Below are 26,933 nucleotides of genomic sequence, written 5' to 3'. Positions count from 1 at the left end.
CTCTCTGGAACTAGATATATTACTCAAGATTTTCTGGAGAAACAGAAACAACAGGTTATGTGTGTGTAGATGTACACGTACATTGCAGTCTCAAATCTTCATGTTTATGTATATATGTATATAATGTGTGTATTTCGAACTGTGCCTTCTATCATCCACTTAAATCTTGTTAAATTTATTTTACAAATATTTCTTCAAATTATACCTTTCCTTTGCCCTGATAGTGTTTGTATCTTTAGCTGCAATGTTTAAAATTATTTCCTAAGTAGTAATTACCTCAGAATAAAAACTGATACCAAGATAATAACTCTTGAATTTGCCCCCTTTTTTATCCTCATTTTCTTTACTTTAACCATGATAGGTGAGACCTTTCATAAATTGTCTCCTGTAAAACATCACTAACAGAGCACTGGTTCAGAAGTTTTGTTTGTTTTAGATAAAGTCTTGCTGTGTAGCTCAACTGGCTTTGCTATCACAGTCCTCCTGCTTCAGCCTCCTGAGTGCTGGGAAAATAGGCATGGGCTTGCCTATAAAGGTATGTAGTTCTGTAGTAGAGCACTTGCCTACCATGCATGAGACCCTCTGTGCTGGACTTCTTGTTACTTACAGTGGTAATTGCATGCCTTGAACATGCTGTTGTCTCTGAAAATCACTCTCTGTATCCCTCCATATTCATTTAATTATTTAATATTTATTTGTAATGCTAGGGATACACTGAGGGCCTCATACATGGTAGGCAAGTACTCTACCATTGAACTATATACTCAGCCTTCAGTTGATTATTTTGCTAAAGTGGTTTTTGAATTGAATTCATAGATACCTGGGGCACTTGAGTAGAGAGGATAAATGCTTTTGTTTTTTTTTGTTTGTTTTTTTGGGTCTGGTCGTGGGGCCTGAACTCTGGGCCTGAGCGCTGTCCCTCAGCTCTTCAGCTCAAGGCTAGTGTTCTACCACTTGAGTCACAGCGCCACTATGGGTTTTGTTTTTTTTTTTTGTTTATGTGGTGCTGAGGAATCGAATCCAGGGCTTCAAGCATGCAGGGCAAGCGCTCTACCACTGAGCTACCTTCCCAGCCCCTTTAATTGGTTTTAACAAAAGCATTTCCTTCCTAATTTGTTGTATGTTCGGTTTTTGGGTGGGATTTTACATGAGATAAAGTTCTGAAATAAAAAATAATTTTAAGATTCTTGTTTTGATTCTGTCTTCTGATTCTTTGTAATCCATGTGACTTTATTCTTTCCCTTGCTTTCCATCAAAGAAACAAAAGTAGCCTTTTTAAAATAGAGGATATTTTATCCTTTTCATCTTTATTTCTGAAATATCTTTTGACTGAATGCTAAATATGTTATTAGAATTATTGAAAAGAACATAATTACTATTATTATTTATTGTAGTTATCAAGTGGGAATCCTGTATATGAAAAATACTATAGACAGGTAAGATTTTCATTGTTATTCTAGATTGAACATAAAATAAACTTCCAATTGTTGATTATATGCATGTAGATTACCAGCTGGCTGGATAAATTTGATGTATCTTTAACTTTTTGTTTTGACCCCCAATGTTGAGTACTTAATGCTGTTTTGTTTTGTTTTTTTGTACTCAGGCAGGCCTTGAGCTGGAGCTTACAGTCCGCCTGAGACTGTAGTACTGGGATTATAGACATGCACTGTAGGAAAGAAAATTAAGATGATTCAATTATCTTAAATATGTATGTTAAAAATCTATACAAGGAAATAAAGATGTAGCTCAAGTTACTACTTGAGCACCAGCTTTGAGCAAAAAAGCCAAGTGAGAGGGCTGAGAAAGTGGCTCAGTGATAGAGCGCTTGCCTTGCATGCATGAGGCCCTTGGTTCGATTCCTCAGCACCACATAAGCAGAAAAAGCTGGAAGTGGCATTGTGGCTCAAGTGGTAGAGCGCTAGCCTTAACCTGAAGAGTTGAGGGACAGCTCCCAGGCCCAGAGTTCAGGCCTCATGGCTGACCAAAAAAAGAAGCCAAGTGAGAGCTTAAACCCCTGAGTCAAGCCCCAGTACACGCACACACACATGCATGCATGCACGCACGCATGCACACACACACACACACACACACATGTACAACATTAGATATATTTATTTAGCTATAAATATACAAATTAGGTTATAAGCCAAAAGTAAATTACTTTTACGTTTTTGTTTGTTTGTTTTTGGTTTTTTTTGTTTTGTTTTGTTTTGTTTTTGGACAGTCCTAGGGCTTGAACTCAGGGGCTAGGCACTGTCCTTGAGCTTCTTTTGCTCAAGGCTAACACTCTACCACTTGAGCCATAGCACCACTTCTGCTTTTTCTGGGGAGTCAAACCCACGGCTTCCTGAATGCTAGGCAAGCACTCTACCACTAAGCCTCATTCCTAGCCCTTTCATGATATTTTTTATTATTATTTATTTATTTAGATCCAGTCGTGGGGCCTGAACTCTGGGCCTAGGCGCTGTCCCTCAGCTCTTCAGCTCAAGGCTAGCACTCTACCACTTGAGCCACAACACCGCTTCCGGCTTTTTTTTTTCTGCTTATGTGGTTCTGAGGAATGGAACCCAGGGCCTCAAGCATGCAAGGCAAGCTTGCTCTACCACTGAGCCACCTTCCCAGCCCCTCATGTTATTTTTTTTTAAACTTACTAAAATATAATTTTTACAAACTGAAAAGCATGGCTTTCATATAAATCTAAATGAACATAGGGGCTGAGGATATGGTTGTGAGGTAGAACAAGGCTCTGGATTCAATTCCCAGTACCATAAAAGCTAACAAAGCATGTCAAAGATTTTATTTAATTTATTAATTACTTGGTAAACCATTCAAATATAAGAATGAGAATATGATTTACAGATGTTCATACTCAGGCAAAATTCATTTGCATTGGTAAGGGTGGATTCATTTGCAAAGCTAATAATTTTCTATAATTAAACCTCTATCTTGGGGGGTCCGGTCGTGGAGCCTGAACTCTGGGCCTGGGCACTGTCCCTCAGCTCTTCAGCTCAAGGCTAGCGCTCTACCACTTGAGCCACAGGGCCACTTCTGGCTTTTTTCTTTTTGCTTATGTGGTGCTGAGGAATCGAACCCAGGGCCTCATGCATGCAAGGCAAGCGCTCTACCACTGAGCCACTAACCTCTATCTTTAAAATTTAAAATAGTCTAATCTATAGAAAGTTAAATGACAGGGTATACTATATGTCAGATAATACTCTGAGAGTATAGACAATCTCATTTTCCCATTTCCAAGTACTAAATAATTTTCCCTAAAAGCCTTCTCACCTACTGAGCATGAACACAGAGAAGGCTAGTTACATATTTGGCATGGATGTCTGCATAGTTGTAGCAAAGGACAGTGAGATGTAGACCTCCTGGATTTTGACTTGCAAATCTAGAGCTATCTACTATTCAGCCATTTAGAAAGCCAGAAAATTAGTTTGTGCATGGAAACTTTTATAATTAGATTGTACTAAGTGGAGATTGAACAAATAAATCTCTTTGTTTATTTTTAATTTTTAATTTTTTACTTTTTGCTAGTCCTGGACCTTGAATTCTGGGACTGGGATTGGGTGCTGTCCTTTTGCTCAAGGCTAGCACTCTACCACTTGAGCTACAGCACCACTTCTAGTTTTTCCCCTGTGATAGTCTCCCAGACTTTCCTGCCTCAGCTGACTTCGATCTGTGATCCTCAGATCTCAGCCTCTTGAGTAGGTAGGATTACAGGAATGAGCCACCAGTGCCTAACTCTTTGCTTACTTTTAAAGAGCCTGTTGCTCAAGCTGACTTCAGAATCTTCAACCTTTTAAGTAGCTATGACAGGTGAACATTATCACACCCAACTTGATTTTGTGTGTGTATGTGCATGCTGGTCCTGGTACTTCAGTTCAGGGCTGGGGTGTTATCCTGTTGTACAAGGCTAGAGCTCTACCACTTGAGCTCTATTTCTGGCTTTTTTGGTTTAATTGGAGATAAGACTCTCATGGACTTTCCTGTCTGGGCTGGCATTGAACTGTGATCCTCAGATCTGTTTCCTGATTAGCTATGATTACAGGCATGAGCCACCAGAACCCAGCTGATTGTGCTTTTTAAAGTATGTATTTTTTTTGTTCTTCTACTTTGATGACAAGATCAGTTTTTATCAATTTTCTCTCCAGTATATATAAATTTATCAGTACATATAAATTTATCAGTACATATAAATTTAGTAGTACATATAAATTACAGCGACTTTGTCTCATCTTGAGGTTTTCCAGATATACTAAATTTCCTAGCTTGCTGATAAACAACCTTATTCTATTACATATGAGGCTGGACCTTTATAAACCAGACAGTAAGCCATTTTTTTTTTTTGAGAGTGAGTTTTGGCTCCACATAAAGTTGAGGTTTTTCTCCCCCTCCTCTTTTTTTTTTTTTTTTTTGTGGGTCATAGGGCTTGAACTCTGGGCCTGTGCACTGTCCCTCAGCTCTTCAGCTCCAGGCTGGTGCTCTACCACTGGAACCACAGTACCACTTCCAGTTTTCTGGTGATTAATTGGAGATAAAAGGCTCACAGAATTTCTTGCCCGGGCTGGCTTTGAACCGTGATCCTCAGATCTCAGCCTCCTGAGTAGCTATGATTACAGGTGTGAGTCACCTGTACCCCACTTCCCCCTCCTCTTTTTCTTCTCCTCTTTCCCCCCTCCTTCTCTTCCTGTCTCTTACCCCATATGCTGTCACTCTGTTTTTACACATAGCTAGTGCTCTGTCACTTGTGCTACACCTTCTACTTCCCATTTTACTGGTTATTTGGGGATAACAGATTTGTCTGTCTGGGCTGGCTTTGATCTCAACCTTAGATCTCTACCTAGGATTATAAACATAAACTACCAGTGCTGGTTAAAATTTATGTTGAGTAAGTTATTTTATCTAATAAAAGAGAATTGTTCTTAGACACAGACTTGTTTTGCATACTTGATGCATCTAAACTATTACTGAGTCTTTGTGATTATATTGCTATAAAAAGTAAGGAAGCCAGGCACAAGTGGCTCACTTCTGTAATCCTAGCTACTCAGGAGGCTGAGACTGAGGATCGTGGTTGAAAGTCAGCCCAGCCTGTTGGACTATTTCCTATTAACCATCAAAAAATTGGAAGTGAAGGTATGACTCAAGTGGTAAAGAACCAGCCTAGAGTGAAGTGCAAGCAACAGCGCTTAAGCCCTGAGTTCAAGCCCCAGTACTAGCATTAAATTTTTTTTAAGTAAGGCTTGTTTTTATATTCATATAGACCAATGAGAATCAGATACCATTGAAAACTATTTCATTCAGTTGACAAAAGCAGATTCTACTAAAATGAGGGTTGAGATAGCCAAGGAAGAAAAAATAAGTGGAGCTTTGTCACATACCTATTAGAAAGTGTAAAACATTATATTTGGTGCAGTGTCACATGCCTATAATCCTAGCACTCTGGTGGCATCATGATTTTGAGGCCAGCCTGGACTACATAGCAAGATACTATCTCAGAACAAAAAAGTGACAGAGGGGATGGGAGGAGATGAAGGAAAGAAAGAATGAATAAATGAATGAATTAAAACATTAAAAATAATATGATGAGGAACCATGGCACGCATCTGTAGATAGTCAGCTACTTGGGTTGCTGAGGCAGGAGAACCACTTGAGGTTAGAAGTTCAGGGCTAGCCCCAGTGATATGGAAAGACTGTCTTAAACAAAACCAGCAGAGAGCTGACAGTATCTCAGTGATAGAATGAGTATATGTTAGGCCTTGGTTTCAATCTCAGTACCCCCAAAACAAAAATAATTCCAAATTCTGACAGTATTCCAAGTAAACATGCATAATTAAATTATTCTGCAGCAATTCAGTCAGTCCATATTAGGATATAATACATACATATTTTATTCAGTCTTACATCCAGTTGGATCTAGACTTGTGAGTTTGCTTTCATGAACTATATTTGCCTCCAGGCTGAAGAAAAAGTCATTATAAATCCTGAATTCATCTACCTATCTGAAAGTAGTCTAAGTTGTTAGCTCAGAAGTCTTTATCCAAACATCTATTTCTCAGTTAATAATTCAGTCCTTTTCACAAGGTTCCAACCTTGTCTTTGTTGAAGGCATAGATTCTAGCCTGCAGTGTATTGGCAGAGTGTTTAGGCAAGCATCCGAGTACTGTGCAATTGTCTGTAACAGGACAAGGATTTAATGGCTATGCTTAACTTATTATAGAGACTAAGAGAATAGAATATACTAAAATTCCTTATTAGAATACAGTACACAAATATTTGATGAGTTTGACTGATACTTCCCTGAGTTATGCTCTGTGTTAGGTTATGCAACATTTGAGTATCTCTTTGTCAGAGAGTGGTCAAAACCATAGTTCTGGTGCTAGCGGCTAATGCCTGTAATCCTAGCTACTCGGAGGCTAAGATGTGAGGATCGTGGTTCCAAGCTAGCCTGGGCAAGAAATTTGACTTTTCTCCAATAAGCTACTCAGAAAAAGCCCAAGTGGCACTGTGGCTCAAGTGGTAGAGCACTAGCCTTGAGCCAAAGCAGCTCAGGGACAGTGCCCAGGCCCAGGGTTCAAGTTCCAGGAGAGAGGGAGAGAGAGAGAGAGAGAGAGAGTAGTTATTAATCAGGTTTCCCAATCTTCGTGCTTACTTCTTACCCAAAAATTGAAGAATTAGGATTTTTTTTTTTTTTGGCTGAGTAATCCTATGTTCTAAAATTTGAAAAAAAGTATTTTTCTTTTGACTTTTTTTTCAGTCCTGGGGCTTGAACTCAGTGCCTGGGTACTGTTCCTAAGCTTCTTTTGCTTAAGGCTAGCACTCTACCACTTGAGCCACAGTGCCACTTCCAGCTCTTTCTGTGTATATGATATTGAGGAATCGAACCCAGGGCTTCATTCATGCTAGGCAAGCACTCTACCACTAAGCCACCTTCCCAGCCCTCTTTTGGCTTTTTTGTTACTAGATTTTCTACAATACCTTGCATATGTTTACAGTAAACTTAATCTTTAAACTAGAAATATAGCTGTTTCATAAATGTCCTAGTAAATGTTACCCAAGACTTTTAAACTATTTTTTGAAATACTGAGGATTTGAATTTGTGGCTTTATGCTTGCTAGGCAAGTATTTTATCACTTGAACCATGCCATCAGCCTGCTGTAAGTTTTTAAAGTTTACTTTTCATATTTGCAAATAGAGCTTTCAGGAATCTTTACACAAATGAAAAAAAGTAGACTCATTTTTTTCCCGAAATTTTTCTTTCCTGTTCTAGTGACCTCATTGAATGTAGAGAAGTCAATGATCTAAAACTGTTTGCAAAGACAGTTAACATTTGCTGCTATTCTGATTTGTCACAAGACTTCTCTGGGAAATTATGCCTTTTTTTCTCCTATTATCATTTTGAATTTAAATTACAGCCATAAAAAATTGGAACCTGAAGATCTATGTTGATGTTCTAACTCCACTAATTTGCTTTCACCTCCTCTCAGATTAAGTTTTCTTATATATAGCAAGTATGATAAAAAAATTTTTTTTGCAAATCATCACCACCAGCTTGATGGTACTCTGTTCATATGGCTCTTCACATGTTTCTTGGCCCATGTTAGTAAGACAATTCCTGTTTCTTTTTTGGAAAGCCAATTCTCAAATTAGAGGTTTGGAAAGTTAGATAATTTTGCTTTTGTGTTTTATTATTTGCTTACAGTTTATATCTTTTCAGGTTGATACAGGCAATACTGGAAGGGTATTGGCTTCAGATGCTGCTGCTTTCCTGAAAAAATCAGGGCTTCCAGACTTGATTCTTGGAAAGGTAATGTTTGTCTGTTATAACTAGAGTATCACATATGTATAAGCACAAATGAACTGGATTTAAATTCAGATCAATAACCATTTAGAAACTTACAAATTAGAATAGAAACAGTTACATAAATGGATTGGGAGTATTATGACATAGTAATTTATCTTTTTGAAAAGTATTAATGTGTTCAAATTTTTAGAAACATACTGTTGTGTAGGATGAAAGGAGGAAGTAATAGTACATTTGGGTATTATGAGAAGATACAGTGCAGACTGGGAACCTTGCTACCTTTATATACTATATGTTTAATGTGTGTGTTGAATAGAGTAAAAAATCTTTCCTGCCAGAGCCTTACATTAAGTCAAAATCCTGAAAAATAATCATTGTTAAAAATTCAATTATCCGGGCTGGGAAGTTGGCTCAGTGGTAGAGCGCTTGCCTTGCATGCCTGAGGCCCTGGGTTTGATTCCTCAGCACCATATAAGCAAAAAACCGGAAGTGGCGCTGTGGCTCAAGTGGTAGAGTGCTAGCCTTGAGCTGAAGAGCTGAGGGACAGCGCCCAGGCCCAGAGTTCAGGCCCCACGACCGGACCCAAAAAAAAAAAATTCAATTATCCACAAATAAATATGAGTCTTCCCAACTTGCCCGTAAAAAACATTTGTCTTAAAGTTAAATCCTGGGTTAGTGAAAAAGGCTAGAAATTTGACTAGAAATTTGAGCATGTGTTTTAGTTCTTTTGCTGGTTGTAAACCTCATTGGGCCTTTGGTTCCCAATGAAGGGTTGCACTGAATGATTTTTAAGGGTTCTTTCCATTTTTAATTCCATGATTTTTAGATCTTACAGCCAAAGAGCATGACATTATAAATTGCAGCAACTTTTCTTTAAGTTAATTTCTGTTAGAAATAAAAATTCTGTTTTCTTTATTTTTGAATTTCAGATTTGGGATTTAGCTGATACAGATGGGAAAGGTATCCTGAACAAACAAGTAAGATTCAGAGATTTATATAAAATTATTTTTAGTGATTTGAAATTAAAAATAGCCAGCAGATTTTTACATTTTTAAGCAAAGAATTATTTATTTTTATTTTAAAATCAGTATTAGGGTTTTACAAGGTAAGTGTCTTAACAGTGAAAATATTTCCAACCTATACACATTTAACTATAACACCTAATACCTAAAGGTTAGTGCTTATTTGGTGATAACGTTCTCTTGAGGTTTACTTTTCTGTCCTATAGCGAGACTTAGCTCTTTGTATCTTACTAATTAAATTATATGGGTGAACAAAGTTATAATTAAATGTTGATTTTTATTAATAAATGTAAGATGATATTGTCAGTCCATGTGAAAGGAATATCTGGATTAATGAAACTTGAATATTCTGGTTTAAGTCTTTTTTAAATTTTTTTTAAATTTTTATTTTTTGGGGTCCGGTTGTGGGCCTGAACTCTGGGCCTGGGCACTGTCCCTCAGCTCTTCAGCTCAAGGCTAGCACTCTGCCACTTGAGCCACAGTGCCACTTCCGGCTTTTTTCTTTTTGCTTATGTGGTGCTGAGGATCAAACCCAGGGCCTCATGCATGCAAGGCAAGCACTCTACCATTGAGCCACCTTCCCAGCCCTGGTTTAAGTCTTATCTCTACATGTAAACTGAAAAAATGATTCACAGGCCAGAAATAAACTCCAGACTACATATGCATGAAAAATAGCTATGACAGGAATTTTGAACACCATCTATATACTTTGATATTTTACTTGTTGGGAAGAGATTTCAGAGGTGTATAGGATTGAATTAAAAGTTTGCTACATGCTAATACTTTTTTTTTTTTGCCAGTCATAGGGCTTGAACTCTGGGCCTAGGCACTGTCCCTCAGCTCTTCAGCTCAAAGCCAGCACTCTACCACTTGAGCCATAGTGCCACTTCTGGCTTTTTCTGCTTATGTGGTGCTGAGGAATCACAGGGCCTCATGCATGCAAGGCAAGCACTTTTACCACTGAGCCACCTTCCCAGCTCTGCTAATACTTTTGATTAGCACCACTATTTAAAGTTAACTTTTTCCCCCTATGGATATGCCTAAAGCATGATTGAAACCAGAAAAGAGGGGCTTGGGATGTGGCTTAGTGGTAGAGTGCTTGCCTAGCATGCATGAAGCCGTGGGGTTTAATTTCTCAATACCACATACACAGAAAAAGCCGAAAGTGGCACTGTGGCTCAAGTGGTAGAGTGCTAGCCTTGAGCAAAAGAAGCTTAGGAACAGTGCCCAGGCCCTGAAAGCCCCAGGACTGACAAAAACAAAAAACAAAACAGAAAAGAGATGTGAAGAATTCAATGAGAGGGTCAGAATACTCAATCTCTTAATAATAAAATTCCAGGGCCAGATTGCAGGCTCATTGCAGCCTTTGGGTAGAAGGGCCAGTTTGGTACAGTGGAGACATATACTTTGTGCACTTAATTCAGCAAATGTTTGTTAGTACCTGTTAAGAGCCAGGCTTTAGAATCAAATACAGGGGCAAAATTATAGTATAGCTTTACAAGTATGATTGATCCCTATCTTACAAGTAATAAGTTCTTTGCTTATGTTCATGGACTTTGAGTTGAATTTTTTTTAACATGTCGAGTGCCAGTATTTATAAGTCTTCTGTTGAAATTTCCATTGCAGGCATAGATTTTTTTCCTTGAGGAAGAAGAAAGAATTGTGTTGGATCATAGTTTCAAAGGTTTTAGTTCATGGTCACTTAGCTCCATTATTTCTGGGCATGTAGTAAGTCAGACCACAATAGCAAAGAGGCAAGGTGGAGCAAAGCTGCCCACTTCTTGGCAACCAAGAAATAAAAAGAAAGAAAGGGCTGGGGTCCCAATATATCTTTCAGATATGCCATATATTAACTACTTCCTCCAATAAGTACTATCTCTTAAAGTTTCTACCATCTCCTGATAGCATCATCAGCTGGGGACTAAGCCTTTAACATATTAGAATAAGATCTAAATCATAACAACGACATAGATTTATTTAAAATTAACATATGAAAGAAATAAAAGAAGCCAATACTTATTGAGTTTCTGTGTGCCAAAAATGACACTTGATACTTTCATTGTTATGCTGAGGTTTTATTTTGTTGCTCCTAATATATTGCAAGATAGGTAGTATTAACTTGCTTCCCATTTATGAAAGAGTAACAGAGGCTGGTATACTTGGTAGCCAGGATATTTGTGATATTATGATAGCCAGATTATTTGTGATAGTGTGATATTGTAATTAGGGAATTGATTGCACAGTTGTAGAGAAAATGAAAAGAAATTGGGAAATCAGAGTTTTTTTCCTCCATGCTAGGAATCAAATCCAGGGTCTCATGCATGCTAGGCAAGCACTCTACTACTAAGCTACAATTCCTAGCTCTACAGGAAGTATGTTGAAACAACATTTTTCCCCCAAGAAAGTTTGGTTGAAGGCAAAGAGGTATAAGAATATAGCCTACAAAATGATAAGAAAAGGTCAGAAAGCGGGTAAGATGGTCATAAATGGAAATGGGAATTGGAAAAGTTGTGAAGGGTGAATCAGCAACCAAGGATTGAGTCAGCAACCATACCAAGATGCTGACAGACTGGGGGGAAAAAAAACTGGAGGAAAGACTTTTGTTTTCATGCCAATTCTCTAACTCAAAACAACTGAAAATTATTTGCTTCAGCTTCTTTTCTTAACTTCATCTATTCTTTTCACTCATTCATTCATTGATTCATTCTAGTTTTTGAACTATAAGGAGCTGCTGTACATTGGTAGCTCATACCTGTAATCCTAGCTATTCAAGAGGCTGAGATCTGAGGATCAAGGATTGAGGTTCTAGGCCAGACAGGGGAGAAAAGTCTGTGAAACTATTCACCAATTAGCAACCAAAAACACCTCAGTACTGGCACCAAAAAAGAGAAATACTAATTTTTTTACAAATAATGCTTTCCTTTTTTTTTTGGTGACAGTCCTGAGGTTTGAACTCGGGATCTGGGCACTGTCCCTGAGCTTTTCACAAGGCTAGTGTTCTACCACTTGATCCACAGCGCCATTTCAGCTTTTTCTGTTTATGTGGTATTAGGGAATCGAACCCAGGGCTTCATGCATGCTAGGCAAGCACTCTACCACTAAACCACTTTCCAAGACCTTTTTTTCACATATATGGTAGAAAATATTTATTAAGGTCATTGAATGTTTTTGGAAATATGAGTATTCTGTATAATTTCATTACTAGCACATACTACAATTTAAATATTTTCCCATTTATAATGTTATTTGCTATTTATACTATTAGGAAAATTTTTATGTATTTGTTTTCTCAATTTTGGAGCAAATAATTTTGAAGCAAATTTGTGGTTATACTTGTTGCTACATAAAATCATGGAATAATTGTAAGTTATGTTTTCAGATAATAAGTATAAATGGGAGGAAGTTAGATAGGTATTCTCTTAATATTATGCTTTTCTTTCAGGAATTCTTTGTTGCTTTGCGGCTTGTGGCCTGTGCCCAAAATGGATTGGAGGTTTCACTGAGTAGCTTGAACTTGGCTGTTCCTCCACCAAGATTTGTAAGAAATATTTTTAATATATTAATGATATTTAATTAAAATATGCCTGTACTTTGAAATTAAGAATATTTTTCCTTTGTTAATCCTTGCCATCTGTGACTATTGTGGTTAGTGGTTTCATGTGTATCCTTAGAATTACATGTATACATAAATATAAATACATATTTTCTCATTTTCCATTAGCTGTAGTATCCTGTACCCTTGATTCCATACTGTTAAAATTAATGTATTAGTGGCGTTGTGGCCCAAGTGGTAAAGCATTCACCTTGAGCTGAACAGCTCAGGGAGAGCACCCAGGCCCAGAGTTCAAGCCCAACTATCCCATCCTCTGTGCTCCCCCACTCCCCTCTCCCTCTCAAATAAAGCCAGTTGCCGGTGGCTCACGCCTGTAATCCTAGCTACTCAGAAGGCTGAGATCTGAGGATCATGGTTCAAAGCCAGCCCCATCAGGAAAGGCTGTGAAACTCTTATCTCCAATAACCACCAGAAAACTGGAAGTGGCGCTATGGCTCAAGGGATAGAGCGCTAGCCTTGAGCTGAAGAGCTGAGGGGCAGTGCTCAGGCTCAGAGTTCAAGTCCAGTGCTGACAAAATAAAAATAAAAAGAATGTGTTTAAACTGGACATGTGGCTCAAGTAGTAGAGTACTAGCAGAAAGCAAAAAAATTAAAAATAATGTTTTAGAAATCTTTACATAGAAAATCTTTACATAGAAATCTTTACATAGAATTTTCCTCCTTGTTTTATGACTGGTAGTATTTCTTTTCTTCTCCTACTAATAATTATCCATACCTAGGATCACAGTTCAAAGTGTGCTTGGACTACCTTAATATAAAAACTTTCTACACAGACAAAAAAATAGCAACCAAACTAGAAAGAAAGCCAACTAACTGGGAAAAAGTATTTACCAGCAAAATATCAGACAAGGGTCTAATATCCATTATATACAGGGAACTCAAGAAACTAACCATTCCCAAATCTAACAAACCAATCATGATATATGCAAGGGAACTAAAGAGAGACTTCTCAGAAGAAGAGATAAAAATGGCAAAGAAACACATGAGGAAATGTTCATCATCCCTGTCTGTAAAGGAAATGCAAATCAAAACAACACTGAGATACCACTTACCCAGTCAGAATGGCCACATCCTAAAGTCAGCCAACGACAAATGCTGGAGGGGATGTGGAGAAAGAGGAACCCTATTACTGCATTGCTGGTAGGAATGTATACTAATACAACCACTTTGGAAAACAGTATGAAGGTGCCTCAGAAAGCTAAATATAGATCTCCCCTATGACCCAGCCATACTACTCCTAGACATCTACCCTGAACAACAGGAACCAGTATACAAAGACACATGCATCTCCATGTTTATTGCAATACTGTTCACAATAGCCAAGATTTGGAAACATCCCAGATGCCCCACTACTGATGAGTGGATCAAAAAATTGTGGTACCTATATACAATGGAATATTATGTAGCCATTAGAAAGGACAAAATAATGGCATTTGCAGGGAAATGGATGGAACTAGAGCAGAGTATTTTGAGTGAATTAAGCCAAGAACAAAGAGAAAAATGGCACATGGTCTCCCTGATACGTGGATGCTAAAGTCAAAATACAAGAAGATATGACAACTCAAGAAACAAAGGACAACCACCCATTTTGTCATATCGTTGGTAAATGACTCCATGTTCTTTTTTTTTTTTTTTTGCCAGTCCTGGGGCCTGAACTCTGGGCCTGGGCACTGTCCCTCAGCTCTTCAGCTCAAGGCTAGTGCTCTACCACTTGAGCCACAGTGCTACTTCCAGCGTTCTGCTTATGTGGTGCTGAGGAATCGAACCCAGGGCCTCATGCATGCAAGGCAAGCACTCTACCACTGAGCCACCTTCCCAGTCCTGACTCCATGTTCTTGACCATATATATGGTAGATATATGCACGCAATGGAGGGAAGCCAGGAGGAGGAACAGAATAAGCGGGAACAACCTACACTGAGCAAAAGGAAAGAAATGTAAACATCACCCAATGTGGAAAAAAAACAAACAAACTTGTTTTGTCAAAGCTCATAGAATTCACAAACTGTGTAGACCATGATAATGACAATTTGCCTTTATGAAGGTTAAAATGTGTTGGTGACTTTAAATGTCACTATTCCACAATACTGTGAAATATGTGAAATTTATATAATCACCTAATCTCAATTAAAGAAATAAAGTGAGAAAAGGAATGGATTTGGAGGGATGGGTGACAATGTTGTCACTTTGTACTCATATACTGTTTTGTAAAATGGGAACTTCTTTGTACAACTACTTAAAGATAATAATAATAATTAAAAAAAAAAAACCAAAGTGAGCCTGGGTAAGAAGGCCCGTAAGACTTTTTTCTCTCCAATTAACCAGTAAAAAGCCTGAACGTGGAGCTGTGGCTCAAGTGATGGAAAACTAGCTTTGAGTGGAAAAAGCTAAAAGACAGTGTTCAAACCCCAGTACCAGCCCAGTAAACAAACAAATACAACCTGTAGCCTGTATAATTTGGAAATAATATATATTATCAACTTGCCCTCTATAGTTGTTGAACTAGAAATGCCTGTTTCTCTATATTTTTGCCACTTTACTAATATGAGACTTTTAGATCTTTGTCAGTTTGGTTGGTGACCAAAGGTATGTAAGTGAAATTCCGATTTTTTTCCTTTTGGCCCTTTTTTTGTGACACTGAATAGCTTTTCTGCTTTTGAGACGTTTACATTGTTTTTGTGTGAATGTCTTAAGTATTGTCATGGCTTATTTTTCTTCAGTTGCTGTTCTTAGTCTTTATGAGTTTCAAGTATGTTTTCTCAGTTTGTCTTTGTCTTTTAAAGATATTGGGTATTAATTTTTTTCATGACAAAATGTTTATATGAATATTTTGTCAAATTAAACCTTTTCTTTTTTACATTTTAAGTTAGTTCTGTTATAGGTATAAGTATGAATTCAGGTTTGTGTGTTGTTTTTTTTTCAAGATAGCTACACTGCATAGCCTAGAACAGTGTATTGAATAATCTTTTCTTTTGGTAAAGAAAAGATTTGAAATGTCAATTTGAAATTTAGCTCAATTATAAGCTGAATTGTCATATGTATTTTGGTTTCTTGATGGACTTTTTTGGTCTTATTAATTTGTTTATGTGTTAGTTTTACATTGTTTTTATTATAAATTGGTAAGGCTTTTTATTTGACACGACTGGTCCTCCCTACTCTTTTTCTCAGAAATTTTAATGGCTTTTGTTTTTATTTTATTTCATTTCATTTTTGGTAGTGCTGAAGATCAAGCCTTGTGTATACGAGGGCAACTGCTCTACTATTGAGCTGTATCCCCAATCCTTGTTGTTTGTTTTTAGAGTTACTATTTTAGAAACATTGAGAATTTAACTATTTTGAGAATGTCTGCACATCTCTATTTAGATATGGTATCAAGTGTTTAATATAGGGATTTACTGCCTAAATATATTATTGTTAAGATTTTAAAAATATAATCATTTGTCTCTCTTTTTTTGGGGGGGTCCAGTTGTGGGGCCTGAACTCTGGGCCTGGGCGCTGTCCCTTAGCTCTTCAGTTCAAGGCTAGTGCTCTTCCACTTGAACCACAGCGCTACTTCATGCTTTTTTCTTTTTGCTTATGTGGTGCTGAGGAATGGAACCCAGGGTCTCAGGCATGCAAGGCAATCCCTCTACCACTGAGTCACCTTCCCAGCCCAATCATTTGTCTCTTTAGCCAGATGAGCATAAATTGTGTATCATGTACTAGTAACAAATGCTAAGGTGGGGTTTTCCTGAATGCTTTCCTTAAATCTTATTGGAAAAAAAGTTATCTATTAATAGGTCATTTACCTATTTTTGTTAACATTCAGATACCTCTATCTTTATCTCAGTTATAGGAGGATTTCTTCTGTAATACTTGCATATTTTAATGCTATACAATGATTTATGTGGCTAAGTATAAAGGTTTTGTTGCAATGAAAAATAGGTGAAAATCTACTTCGTTTAAAATAGTGTTCTAAATGCAGTGATAACTAAGTGTTTTATATGAATATATTTAAATGCAGAGACTTTTCTTTTGAGGGGTGGCTGGTACTGGGTTTTGAATTCAGGCCCTTTTGCCTGCTAACCAGGCACTCTACCATTTGAGCCATGTTCCTACCACAAGACGACTTTTTCTTCATTACTTATTAATATGAGAATTTCAGTTTTTGTGCTATTTATGTTTTAGCATGATACCGGTAGTCCTTTGCTAACTAGTGGACCCTCTGCAGTTGAGCTTCCATGGGCTGTAAAAGTAAGTAAACTTCATAATTATTCACTTCTTACTCTTACTTTGCTTCCTACTTACATGTTTTTCCTTCCCCTACTTCCAAAATATAGTGCAATCTATGTTAGACTTTCATATGTATGTTCAAGTGTGGTAACTGGTACTGGACTAGTCTGCAATACTCAGACTCTGTTCTCTTCAAAGCCCTTCAATCTGCAATATTTTTCATTTCTAACTAAACAATAGAAAAACAGATAGTGTTCCAACTACAAGAGGAATAGAGTACATTAGACTCCTGAGTAGAGTTATTTTGAAGTTATTATTTTCTCTAAGCCATTTTGATGAAAATGAATGGTATGTACATATGTATATTTATGTGTGTTTGTTTGTTTATATTTATTTTTACTGGCTCTGAGGCTTGAATTCTGGGTTTGGGTGCTGTCCCTAAGCTTTTGTGCTCAAGGCTAAAGCTTTACCTTTTAATCCACAGCTCTTCTTTTGGCTTTTTATGGTTAATTAGAGATATGAGTCTCATAGATTTTCCTGCCCAGGCTGGCTTCTAAACTCAATCCTTAGATCTCAGCCTCCTTAGTAGCTAGAATTTTAGGCATGAGCCACTGGTGCCCAGCTTTACTTATATTTTTAAATAGGAAAACAAATTTTAAGTAGGAAAACATTTTAATGATGTTTGCTAGAACATTTTACAGATATATCCTTTTTTAAATAAAATTTAAAAGACTGTTAGCAAAATTTCTTCTTCCTTTTTTTTCTTTTTTAAAAATGTTTTTCATGGGGCTGGGAAGATGGCTCAGTGGTAGAGCACTTGCCTTTGCATGCTCGAGGCCCTGGGTTCGATTCCTCAGCACCACATAAGAAAAAAGCCAGGGAAGTGGCGCTGTAGCTCAAGTGGTAGAGCGCTCGCCTTGAGCTGAAGAGCTGAGGGACAGCGCCCAGGCCCAGAGTTCAGGCCCCACGACCGGACCCTCCCCCCAAAAAAAGTTTTTCATAGTATATCATGTCTATAACATGAGATGCTTCTTTGAAAGGTATCCTGAAAAGTTGTGGGAGGTTTTTTGTTTTTTGGTTGTTGTTTTTTGGTATGTGTGCTGGTCCTGGGACTTGAACTCTGAGCCTAGAACTGTCCCTGAATCTTTTTGTGCTCAAGGCGAGGGCCCTACCACTTGAGCCACAGTGCCACTTCCAGCTTTTTCTGAGTAGTTTATTGAAGATAAGAGTCTCACAGACTTTTCTGCCCAGGCTGGCTTCAAACCCCAACCCTCAGTTCTCAGCCTCCTGAGTAGCTAAATTATAGGCGTGAGCCACTGGTTCCCAGCAAATATGTGTATATATATATATATCTTTATATATGCGTGTATATGTATATATCTATACATATGTATATATGTATATGTATATATATACATACATGTATATATCTTTTTACATATGTATATATACATATATGTATTTTTTAAGTAGTTGTACAAAGAAATTGCCATTCAACAAAGCTGTTTGTGAATACAGTGTCACTGCTTTCCTTCCAACCTACACTTTGCTAGCTTTTCTTTTTTTGGGGGGGGGTCCGGTTGTGGGGTCTGGGCGCTGTCCCTCAGCTCTTCAGCTCAAGGCTAGCACTCTACCACTCGAGCCACAGCGCACTTCCGGCTTTTTTCTTTTTGCTTATGTGGTGCTGGGGAATTGAACCCAGGGCCTCATGCATGCAAGGCAAGCACTCTACCACTGAGCCACCTTCCCGGCCCCCTTTGCTAGCTTTTCTTAATTTTGTAGTATATACATGGAATTCCTAACTGCATTCTCCCTGCCTTCTCTTCGTTCTGATATTCCTCTCTCCTTGAGCCCACCCCATATTGTTCAAGTACCCATTTCCTAGTGGTTATTTTGTTGACTTTGCTTTTCTAAGGAATTACACTATTTGAGTTCTTCCTTGAGTCTATTGTATTTCAGTTAATAATTTTTATACACTTGCATACTAGCCAGTGTAATTACTACTATATTTACAAACTATCACATTTGAGAGAAAATATGCAGCTTTTGCATATCTGGACCTGACTTACTTGACTTAAATGTTTTAAAAATACAAGATCTATTCTTTGAGAACTTGATTTCTGTAACTGAAGTTGAATCTTTTTCACTATTTAACTGGTCATCTTTTTCATCTTCTAGGCTGAAGATAAGGCCAAATATGATGCCATTTTTGACAGTTTAAGCCCCGTGGATGGATTTTTGTCTGGTGATAAAGTGAAACCAGTATTGCTCAACTCTAAGTTACCTGTGGAAATCCTTGGGAGAGTAAGATAGTAAATTTTAAATGTTATTTGTGTATATTTTAATTTTATAAAAAACATTATAAAACATTGTATCTTGTTTTAAAGTTGTATCATTATAGAATTTTCTGTGGTTTTTTTTTTTATTGTTGTTGTTAGTCATGGAGTTTAAACTCAGGACCTGGGTGCTCTCCCTGGGCTTTTTGCTCAAAGCTGGTGTTCTAAGTTTGGGCCATAGTTTTGCTTCCAGTTTTTGGGTGTTTAATTGGAGATAGGAGACTTATGGACTTCCCTCTCAGGGCTGGCTTCAAGCTGTGATCCTCAGATTGCAGTCTCGTAAGTAGCTAGGATTACAGGCCTAAGCCACCAGTGCCTGGCTCAGTGTGTTCTTAATATATAAAAATATTACCAGTTGTTTGGTTATTCCCTATCAAATGTGAGTAGTCAAAATTAGTTATATGTATAAGCTCCTTGGGTAAGACCATTTTTCTGTGTGCTGCATACTGTGACTTCCCAATTCTTCAACACTGTTTAAAGACTATCAATATCAATATTTTATATCTGCGCTTTACCTCATATGGTTGTAAGGAATTGTTTCATCTCTGAAATTGTAAATTCTATTCTAACTTGAACTTATGTGCTTTCTAGAACCTTTTCCTAGATGTTTGCAAGACTTTTAGTTTCTTGATTTCTTCAAGACCTTTAAACCTCAAACTCTTTTACATTCCCTCTATCTTTTAAATTGTGGCTTGGTACCCTTACCATGAAATTTGCCACATTAATCAGTTGTAAATTTAAATCAATTTAAATTTCAATACTGCTACATACATTCATATTTTTGTGCAGCCATCACTACCATTCATCCTTACGGCTTCTTTTAGTCTATAAACTAAAACACTATCCCTTTCTTTTTTTTGTAAATTAAAAAAAAATTTTTCAGCTTTGGGGCTTGAAATCAGGGCATAGACATTGTCCCTCAGGTTTTTTGCACAAGGCTAGTCCTCTACCACTTTGAGGCACTGTGCAATTTCTGTTTTTCTGGTAGTTAATTGGAGATAAGAGTCTCACGGGCTTTCCTGGCAGAGCTGGTTTTGAACAGTGATCCTCAGATCTCAGCCTCCTGAGTAGCTAGGATTATAGGCATGAGTCACCAGTGCCTGACTCTTTTGCAGTTACTTTTTCCCTAATGTGGGCTTTTTGAACCCATCATTTCACATCCACATCTTTAGTTCTTGTCTGCCACATTGTTCTTCCATCTTCTACTCTCAACTTCTTGACTTTTTAGATCTTTTTCATAGATTCTCGAAAGCATTTTTTTCAACTTTGCCACAAAATCTTTTTTTACTAAACATCCAGTTTTTCATTAAGCTAATTATCTATTTTCTCTTCAGTTGCTTTACAGACTCCTGAAAAAGCCTAATAAGATTGGTGTCATCATAAATTCATGATCACCAGCTTCACTTGAGCTTCTACTACCTGTCATTCTTGTGCTGTTTCAAAGTGATTTTTCTCCACTCTTCATATTTCAACTTTACCTACTCTCTAAATCTACAGCCCTTAAAAAAAAGAACTTCTGCCTAAGTAGATTACATAGGATCAAGTCTTGGCTACACTGCTTCTTATGTGTGATCTTGGGCAAGTCATATATAACCATGTTTGTTAACTTTAAAAAGGGCATAATTTCTAATTTATGGGGTTGCTAGTATTAGATGTGATTATGTAATATAGTTATATGGTGCTTGTACATATTCTTTAATTGCTAACTACTATTGTAATGATGAGAATGATGATGATTACCACATCATCTCCAGTATTAGTACTACTACTGTTGCTGGATCAGTGTTACATAAATTATATACTTAATAAATACTGATTTTAAAAGCCATTTTTATTATTATTTCCACTACTTTTCTATTGTGTAGTAAATTTGAGATTCCTAAGCACTAAATAATCTTGTCATTTTATTACTTAAAATAAATCAGTAGCTTCTCAATGCAATTAAGATGAAATCCAACTTCCTTTCAAAGCACTTAATGACCAAGAGTTTATTTATCTCTATTCTTATATGTCATTAGTACACTTTCTCTCCTTGGCTCCAAATACACACACACACACATGCACACACGCACGCGCGCGCACACACACACACACACACATTAAGTTTTCTCATTTCTGTTTTTTAAGGTTTGGGAGTTAAGTGATATTGACCATGATGGAAAGCTTGACAGAGATGAATTTGCAGTTGTAAGTAACCTGATTTCTTAAGGTCTGAAACATGTTAATGGTTCTATGATGTGAAATTCTCTCTCTCTCTCTCTTTTGAACTAGAGTGTATTATTTGCCTCAGGCTGGCGTGGAACTTGCCATGCAACTCAGGATGCCCTTGAACTTATGATCCTCCAGCCTTACCCACCCCAACCCCAGTCCCCCTCCCCGCAAGTACTAAAATTATAAGGTGTGCACCACCATTCTCATGAAAATTTTCTCTTTTAATTCATCCTTAGAAGAAAATGATATGTCCATCAGATTGCTGGTATAAACATTTCTATTTGGAATTTATAAATAAATATTTTAAAATAAATGAGTAACAGAAGATGTATGTTTTTGCAGTCTTTATTTTGTCTTTAAGGCACATAGAAGTTCTTTGGTTACTGTACTTTTAAGAGGAAGGGTAGTACTATTTTTGTATATCTCACTTGTCTTAAATGTATTACTCCAGTTTTCACATTTATTTCACTAAAAAAAACATGAATAGCACTAACTTCATTTTACTTGATAAAAACATAGAAAGTTGAACTTTTTCTGGTACAAAATCCTATCTGAAATTACATTTTAGTAATAGGATATTCTCCTCATTCATGGTTAGATAAAACTTCTGTGAACTCAACAATGTTAAATCTCTAGTCTCCCATTCATTCTCTTACATTGAAACTATGTTAAATCTCTAGTCTCCCATTCATTCTCTTACATTGAAACTCGTATGTTCAAGTTTTCTACCCCTATTTTGCTAAGGAAACCTCTGTTTTATTTTCAAACTTGTTGCTACAAATTTGGATTTTTCTTCTAATCTCTATTGGGTCTGTGGTTATACTCTTTTCTGATTCTGAATCTTGCATATTTTTATTGTTTAACCCATTATCTACTTTATTGATCTTTGAAAATTGTCTTTTGGATCATGTAATTTCTCTGTTTTGTTTCTCCTCTTTTCTTCTTCCCCCTCCTTTCATAAATGTTAACCTGTAATAGAATATACATATATACATATACATATACATATATATATATATATATATATATCACATTTTAAAAATGCAGAAAGTTAGAGTGACTTGAATTCATGGTCACAGGTCTCTAGTAACTTTTGTCTTAATTCAGATGATGGTTAGAAAATGGCAGGACATATACTCAAAATGGTGATAAAACATCCCACTGGGCTGGCAATGTGGCTTAGTGGTAGAATGCTTGCATAGCATGCATGAAACCTTGGGTCCATTACTCAGTATCATATCCACAGAAAGAAAAAAAAGTTAAGCCGTATACCAGTGGCTCATGCCTGTAATCCTGGCTAGCTACTCAGCAGGCTGAGATCTGAGGATCATGTATCTAAGCCAGCCTGGGCAGGAAAGTGTGAGACTCTTATCTCCGATTAACCAACAGAAAATTGGAAGTGGCACTGTAGTTCTAGTGGTAGAGTGCTCGCCTTGAGCTGAAGAGCTGAGGGACAGTGCCCAGGCCCAGAGTTCAAGCTCCATGACCCTCCCCCCCACAAAAAAAACAAAACCCACCACAACTTATCCCACTGATATATAAGTCAATATATTGAAGAGATTTGATACATGATGTACTTTGAAACATGGTCAACTTTAATTATACATACTACCTGCTTCTTTTGTTATGAGTATTAGTGTACTGTTAAACTTACCTATCTAAAAAAAATATTGGTATCAGATCTTTGCATTGTAAGTCATTAAAGGATCATTTGTATTAATATAATTAGGATAGATGGAAAATAATATTATCTTTGTTAAATAGTATAGTTTAGGTTAAAGTAACAATAAATGCTACTTATCTTATATGTCCTGCAGCCTTTTACTAGGCTGTGTGTGTACATATATATATATATATATATATGTATATATATATGTATGTATATATATGTATGTATATATATAAATATATATATATGTATATATACATATATATATACATATATATATATACATACATACATACACTTATGGGCTGGGAATGAGGCTTATTGGTAAAGTGTTTGCCTACCATGCATGAAGCCCTGGGTTCCATTCCACATAGAAAAAGCCAGAAGTGGTGCTGTAGGTCTTGTGACAGAGTGCTAGCCTTGAGCAAAAAGAAACTCAGAAACAGTTCTGAGGCCCCCAAGTTCAAGGTCCAGGACTGGAAATAATAATAATAAGCTTTTATTTAAAAGAATATGTTGAGTGCATACTCAAGTGGCACAGTGCTGGCTTTACCATGGACAAGGTCCAAACCCTAGAATATTAAAAAATTTAAATAATAAATTACTAATAAATATACTACCATTTTATTTTAGATAGTAAATACGATGTCTTCTAGACTACTGCTAGTTAATCATTTTGCCACAATTTCTATTTTCTACATACAATTCTTCAGAAAATTTTGTTTTCAGGAGCTTTTCTTTAGTTTAGAACTTGCTTGATATATCAATTTCCATTCTTTAATTCCATGAAAGTAAAAAAAAAAAAGCTCTTTTATTACATTATTTTTAGATGTGTTCTTTCCATGTTGCTTAGGCTGTCCTTGAGATTCTGGGCTTAGGTGATCCTGCTTTCATTCATAAGTAGCTAGGGCTACAGGCATGCACTATTGTATCTACTTTTCAGAATTATAATTGGCACAACATAGCAGCCTAACCAAAACTTTTAAGTCATGTGACTTGTGACTTGTTTTTTTATACAATTTACTTATAAACGTCCATATTTTAGATATGAATTTTAAGATTTGGTCTATTCCTTGAAAGTTGAAGTAATTAAAAAAATTACTTTTTAAAAGAAATGAACTAGGCTGGGAATGTGGCTTTGTGGTAGAGTGCTTGCCTAGCATTCATGAAGCCCTGGTTCAATTCCTCAATACCACATAAACCAAAAAAGCCCAAGTGGCACTGTAGCTCAAGTAATAGAGTGCTAGCCTTGAGCAAAAAGAAGCTCAGGTCCTGAGTTCAAGCCCCAGAACTGGCAAAAAGAAAAAAAAAGAAAACTAAAAAGACCTTTTCTAATAGTACAGTAACTAAGACCTGAACATTTTCAGTTGTCTTCCTAAATGAAATGTCAAGGTAATATAATGTATTACTCAGAAAATTTTTGGTTTGTTGAAACATTATATAGGACCCTCCCCTAGCATATCTTATTTTACTAATCAATCAAAACTGGATTAATAATAGGAATCATTCTGTTGTCAGGGCTCGGTAGCACATGTCTATAATCCCAATCAGAGGAAGTTTGCAAGTTCAAGGCTAGCCTGGCTATACAGTGGGACTCCGGTCTTTTAAAAAAAAAGAGAGAGAGAGAGAAAGAATGTTTCAGGCCTTACCTTTCTTATGTGCTGTCTGTTTTTTTGTTTTAAAGACCTGATATCCTGCTCTCAGTTTATTTTTTTAATGGAAACAAATGAAAATGAAGTTAATCATTCATTGTAACTTGGTGTGTTGAATTATAGTACAGATTTGTTTTAGAAATAATTACTAAACTAATTTGTCAAAACTTGATTGAATGTTCTAAATATATATTAAAATTCTATTTTTAAAATTTTATACAAGGGGCTGGGAAGGGTGCTCAGTGGTAGAGCGCTTGCCTTGCATGCCTGAGGCCCTGGGTTCGATTCCTCAGCACCACTTAGGCAAAAGGAAAAAAGCCGGAAGTGGCGCTGTGGCTCAAGTGGTAGAGTGCTAGCCTTGAGCTGCAGAGCTGAGGGACAGCGCCCAGGCTCAGAGTTCAGTCCCTACAACCGGACCCCCCCCCAAAAAAAAAATTTATACGAATAAGTGGGAACTTGGATAAGTTGTTTTTAATTGGGTGGCGGAATCAGTGAAGTTAACTTATATAATTTGCATTGCCATGAGAACTTTTAATGAATAGCTTGTTCCTTTGAATACTCTTTCATATAATCTGAAATCTAGTGGTTTAATTAAAAATCCAGATCTAGAATACCTTTGAGTGTTTGGTTTTTTTTTTAAGTACATTTCTAAAAGACCTTGTCATGTATGGATGTTCTAGCAATACCTAAAATTACTTCTGAGCATCTTTCTTATATATGGATGCACACACAAAAAAGAATACAAACTTTAAAAATTATACCTATTCCTACCAGGCGCTGATGGCTCATTCCTGTAATCCTAGCTACTCAGGAGGCTGAAATCTGAGGATCAGAGTTTGAAGCCATCCGGGGCAGGAAAGTCCATGAGAGTCTATCTCCAACAAACTACTCAGAAAAACCCAGAAGTGGTGCTGTGACTCAAGTGGTAGAGTGCTAGTCTTGAGCAAAAGAAGCACAAGGACAGTACCCAGACCCTGAGTTCAAGCCCCAGGACCGGCACCAAAAAATAGTGTATCAGCATTCTATGTACTGATTGATGAATAATCGGATGAGAGCATATAGATATTAGAATTATATCTCTATGATATTTACTTCTGACTCATTTAATTTAGTAGGAAGTTTCTTTTGACACATTAAGAAATCATTTTGCGAAATGCTAAATTTTTCTCTCTTATATTAGCATTAAAAACTCAAAATATGCATTAAATTATGCTATTGTCATTGAATGGAAAAAATGTCTAAATCCCAATTGTTGGTCACTTTAAAGTTCATGAATATAGTTCTAGTCTGTGAAGTAGTCCTATGTTTTTGTTTTTGTTCTGATCCTAGGGTTTGAACTCAGGGCCTGGATATTGTTCCTGAGACTTAGTCAAGTTGAGCCACAGCTCCACTTCCAGCTATTTTAGTAGTTAATTGGAGATCAGAGTTTCACAGACTATTCTGCCTGGGCTGGCTTCGAACTGAAATCCTCAGATCTCAGCCTCCTGGGTAGCTAGGACTGTAGGCATGAGCCACCATCACCCTATTCATGTTTCTTTTTAATGAAATAAATATGAAAACTGGAACAATACATTTAGGGCAAATGAGATATACATACCATCCTTCACCTTTATAGTATAGTAACCAAAGAATTATTCCTATGTGCTTTAAAGACAAAATGCCACCAATATCCTGTCCCTTGTAGTATTCTTATGAGTGAAATTGAGCATATTTTTTAAAGGCATTTTTAATATTTCTGTAAAATGTCTGTTCATAAGTTTTCTATTTTTTTGTACATTAATTTCTAGGAATACTTAAATATTAGAATATTGCTATAGATAATATTTTCCCCACAAATTGTCATTTGTTTTTGTCATTGAAAAAACTTTTGTTTTTTTGGGGGGTCTGGTCATGGGGCCTGAACTCTGGGCATGGGCACTGTCCCTCAGCTCTTCAGCTCAAGGCTAGTGCTCTACCACTTGAGCCACAGTGCCACTTCTTGCTTTTTTCTTTTTGCTTATGTGGTGCTGAGGAATGGAACCCAGGGTCTCAGGCATGCAAGGCAAGCGCTCTACCACTGAGCCACCTTCCCAGCCTCTGAAAAAACTATTAAAGAGTGTGTATATTACTGTTTTTTTTCTACTCAGGATATCTTCCTATAAATTTCTTAGCTCTTGAGTTCTTACTATTCTTCCTTTTTGTATCTTCCTCTTTTCCTCCTAACATCTCCTCTCTCCCTTCTTCCCTCATTTTTCTTCCTCTCCTTCTCTGCCCTCTCCCCCTCCCTCTTTTCTTTTCTTTTTCTTTTCTTTTCTTTTTTTTTTAGCACAGGGGATTGAACCTAGATCATACCAGGCAAGCATTCTGTCACTTGAGCCATGCTACCCTTCAGCCCGTTTGGCTTATATTTTGTGTTTTGAGACAGATGCTT

General features: G+C 36.9%; 1 protein-coding gene across 1 annotated transcript; it reads left to right on the top strand.

Annotated features, from left to right (window-relative positions):
- The first annotated feature begins 517 nt into the window (after positions 1 to 517).
- On the top strand, positions 518 to 21,089 carry LOC105989920 (epidermal growth factor receptor substrate 15-like). Its single transcript, XM_013022190.1, has 8 exons — positions 518 to 535; positions 1,395 to 1,436; positions 7,724 to 7,813; positions 8,740 to 8,787; positions 12,275 to 12,370; positions 16,611 to 16,676; positions 18,834 to 18,959; positions 20,326 to 21,089. The coding sequence occupies exons 1-8, from the start codon at positions 518 to 520 to the stop codon at positions 20,380 to 20,382; spliced, it is 543 nt and encodes a 180-aa protein (XP_012877644.1). The 3' UTR covers positions 20,383 to 21,089.
- Positions 21,090 to 26,933: the final 5,844 nt, after the last annotated feature.

The sequence above is a fragment of the Dipodomys ordii genome, unplaced genomic scaffold, assembly GCF_000151885.1.
Source record: "Dipodomys ordii isolate 6190 unplaced genomic scaffold, Dord_2.0 Scaffold61, whole genome shotgun sequence".
Lineage (NCBI taxonomy): Eukaryota > Metazoa > Chordata > Mammalia > Rodentia > Heteromyidae > Dipodomys > Dipodomys ordii.
The sequence above is the reverse complement of the archived record's forward strand: the minus strand, read 5'-3'. Positions and strand labels throughout refer to the sequence as shown.

Coding starts and splice junctions, on each gene's coding strand:
- LOC105989920 (XM_013022190.1), top strand. Junction 1,437..7,723: donor ATGAAAAATACTATAGACAG/GTAAGATTTTCA, acceptor ATATCTTTTCAG/GTTGATACAGGCAATACTGG. Junction 16,677..18,833: donor AGCTTCCATGGGCTGTAAAA/GTAAGTAAACTT, acceptor TTCATCTTCTAG/GCTGAAGATAAGGCCAAATA.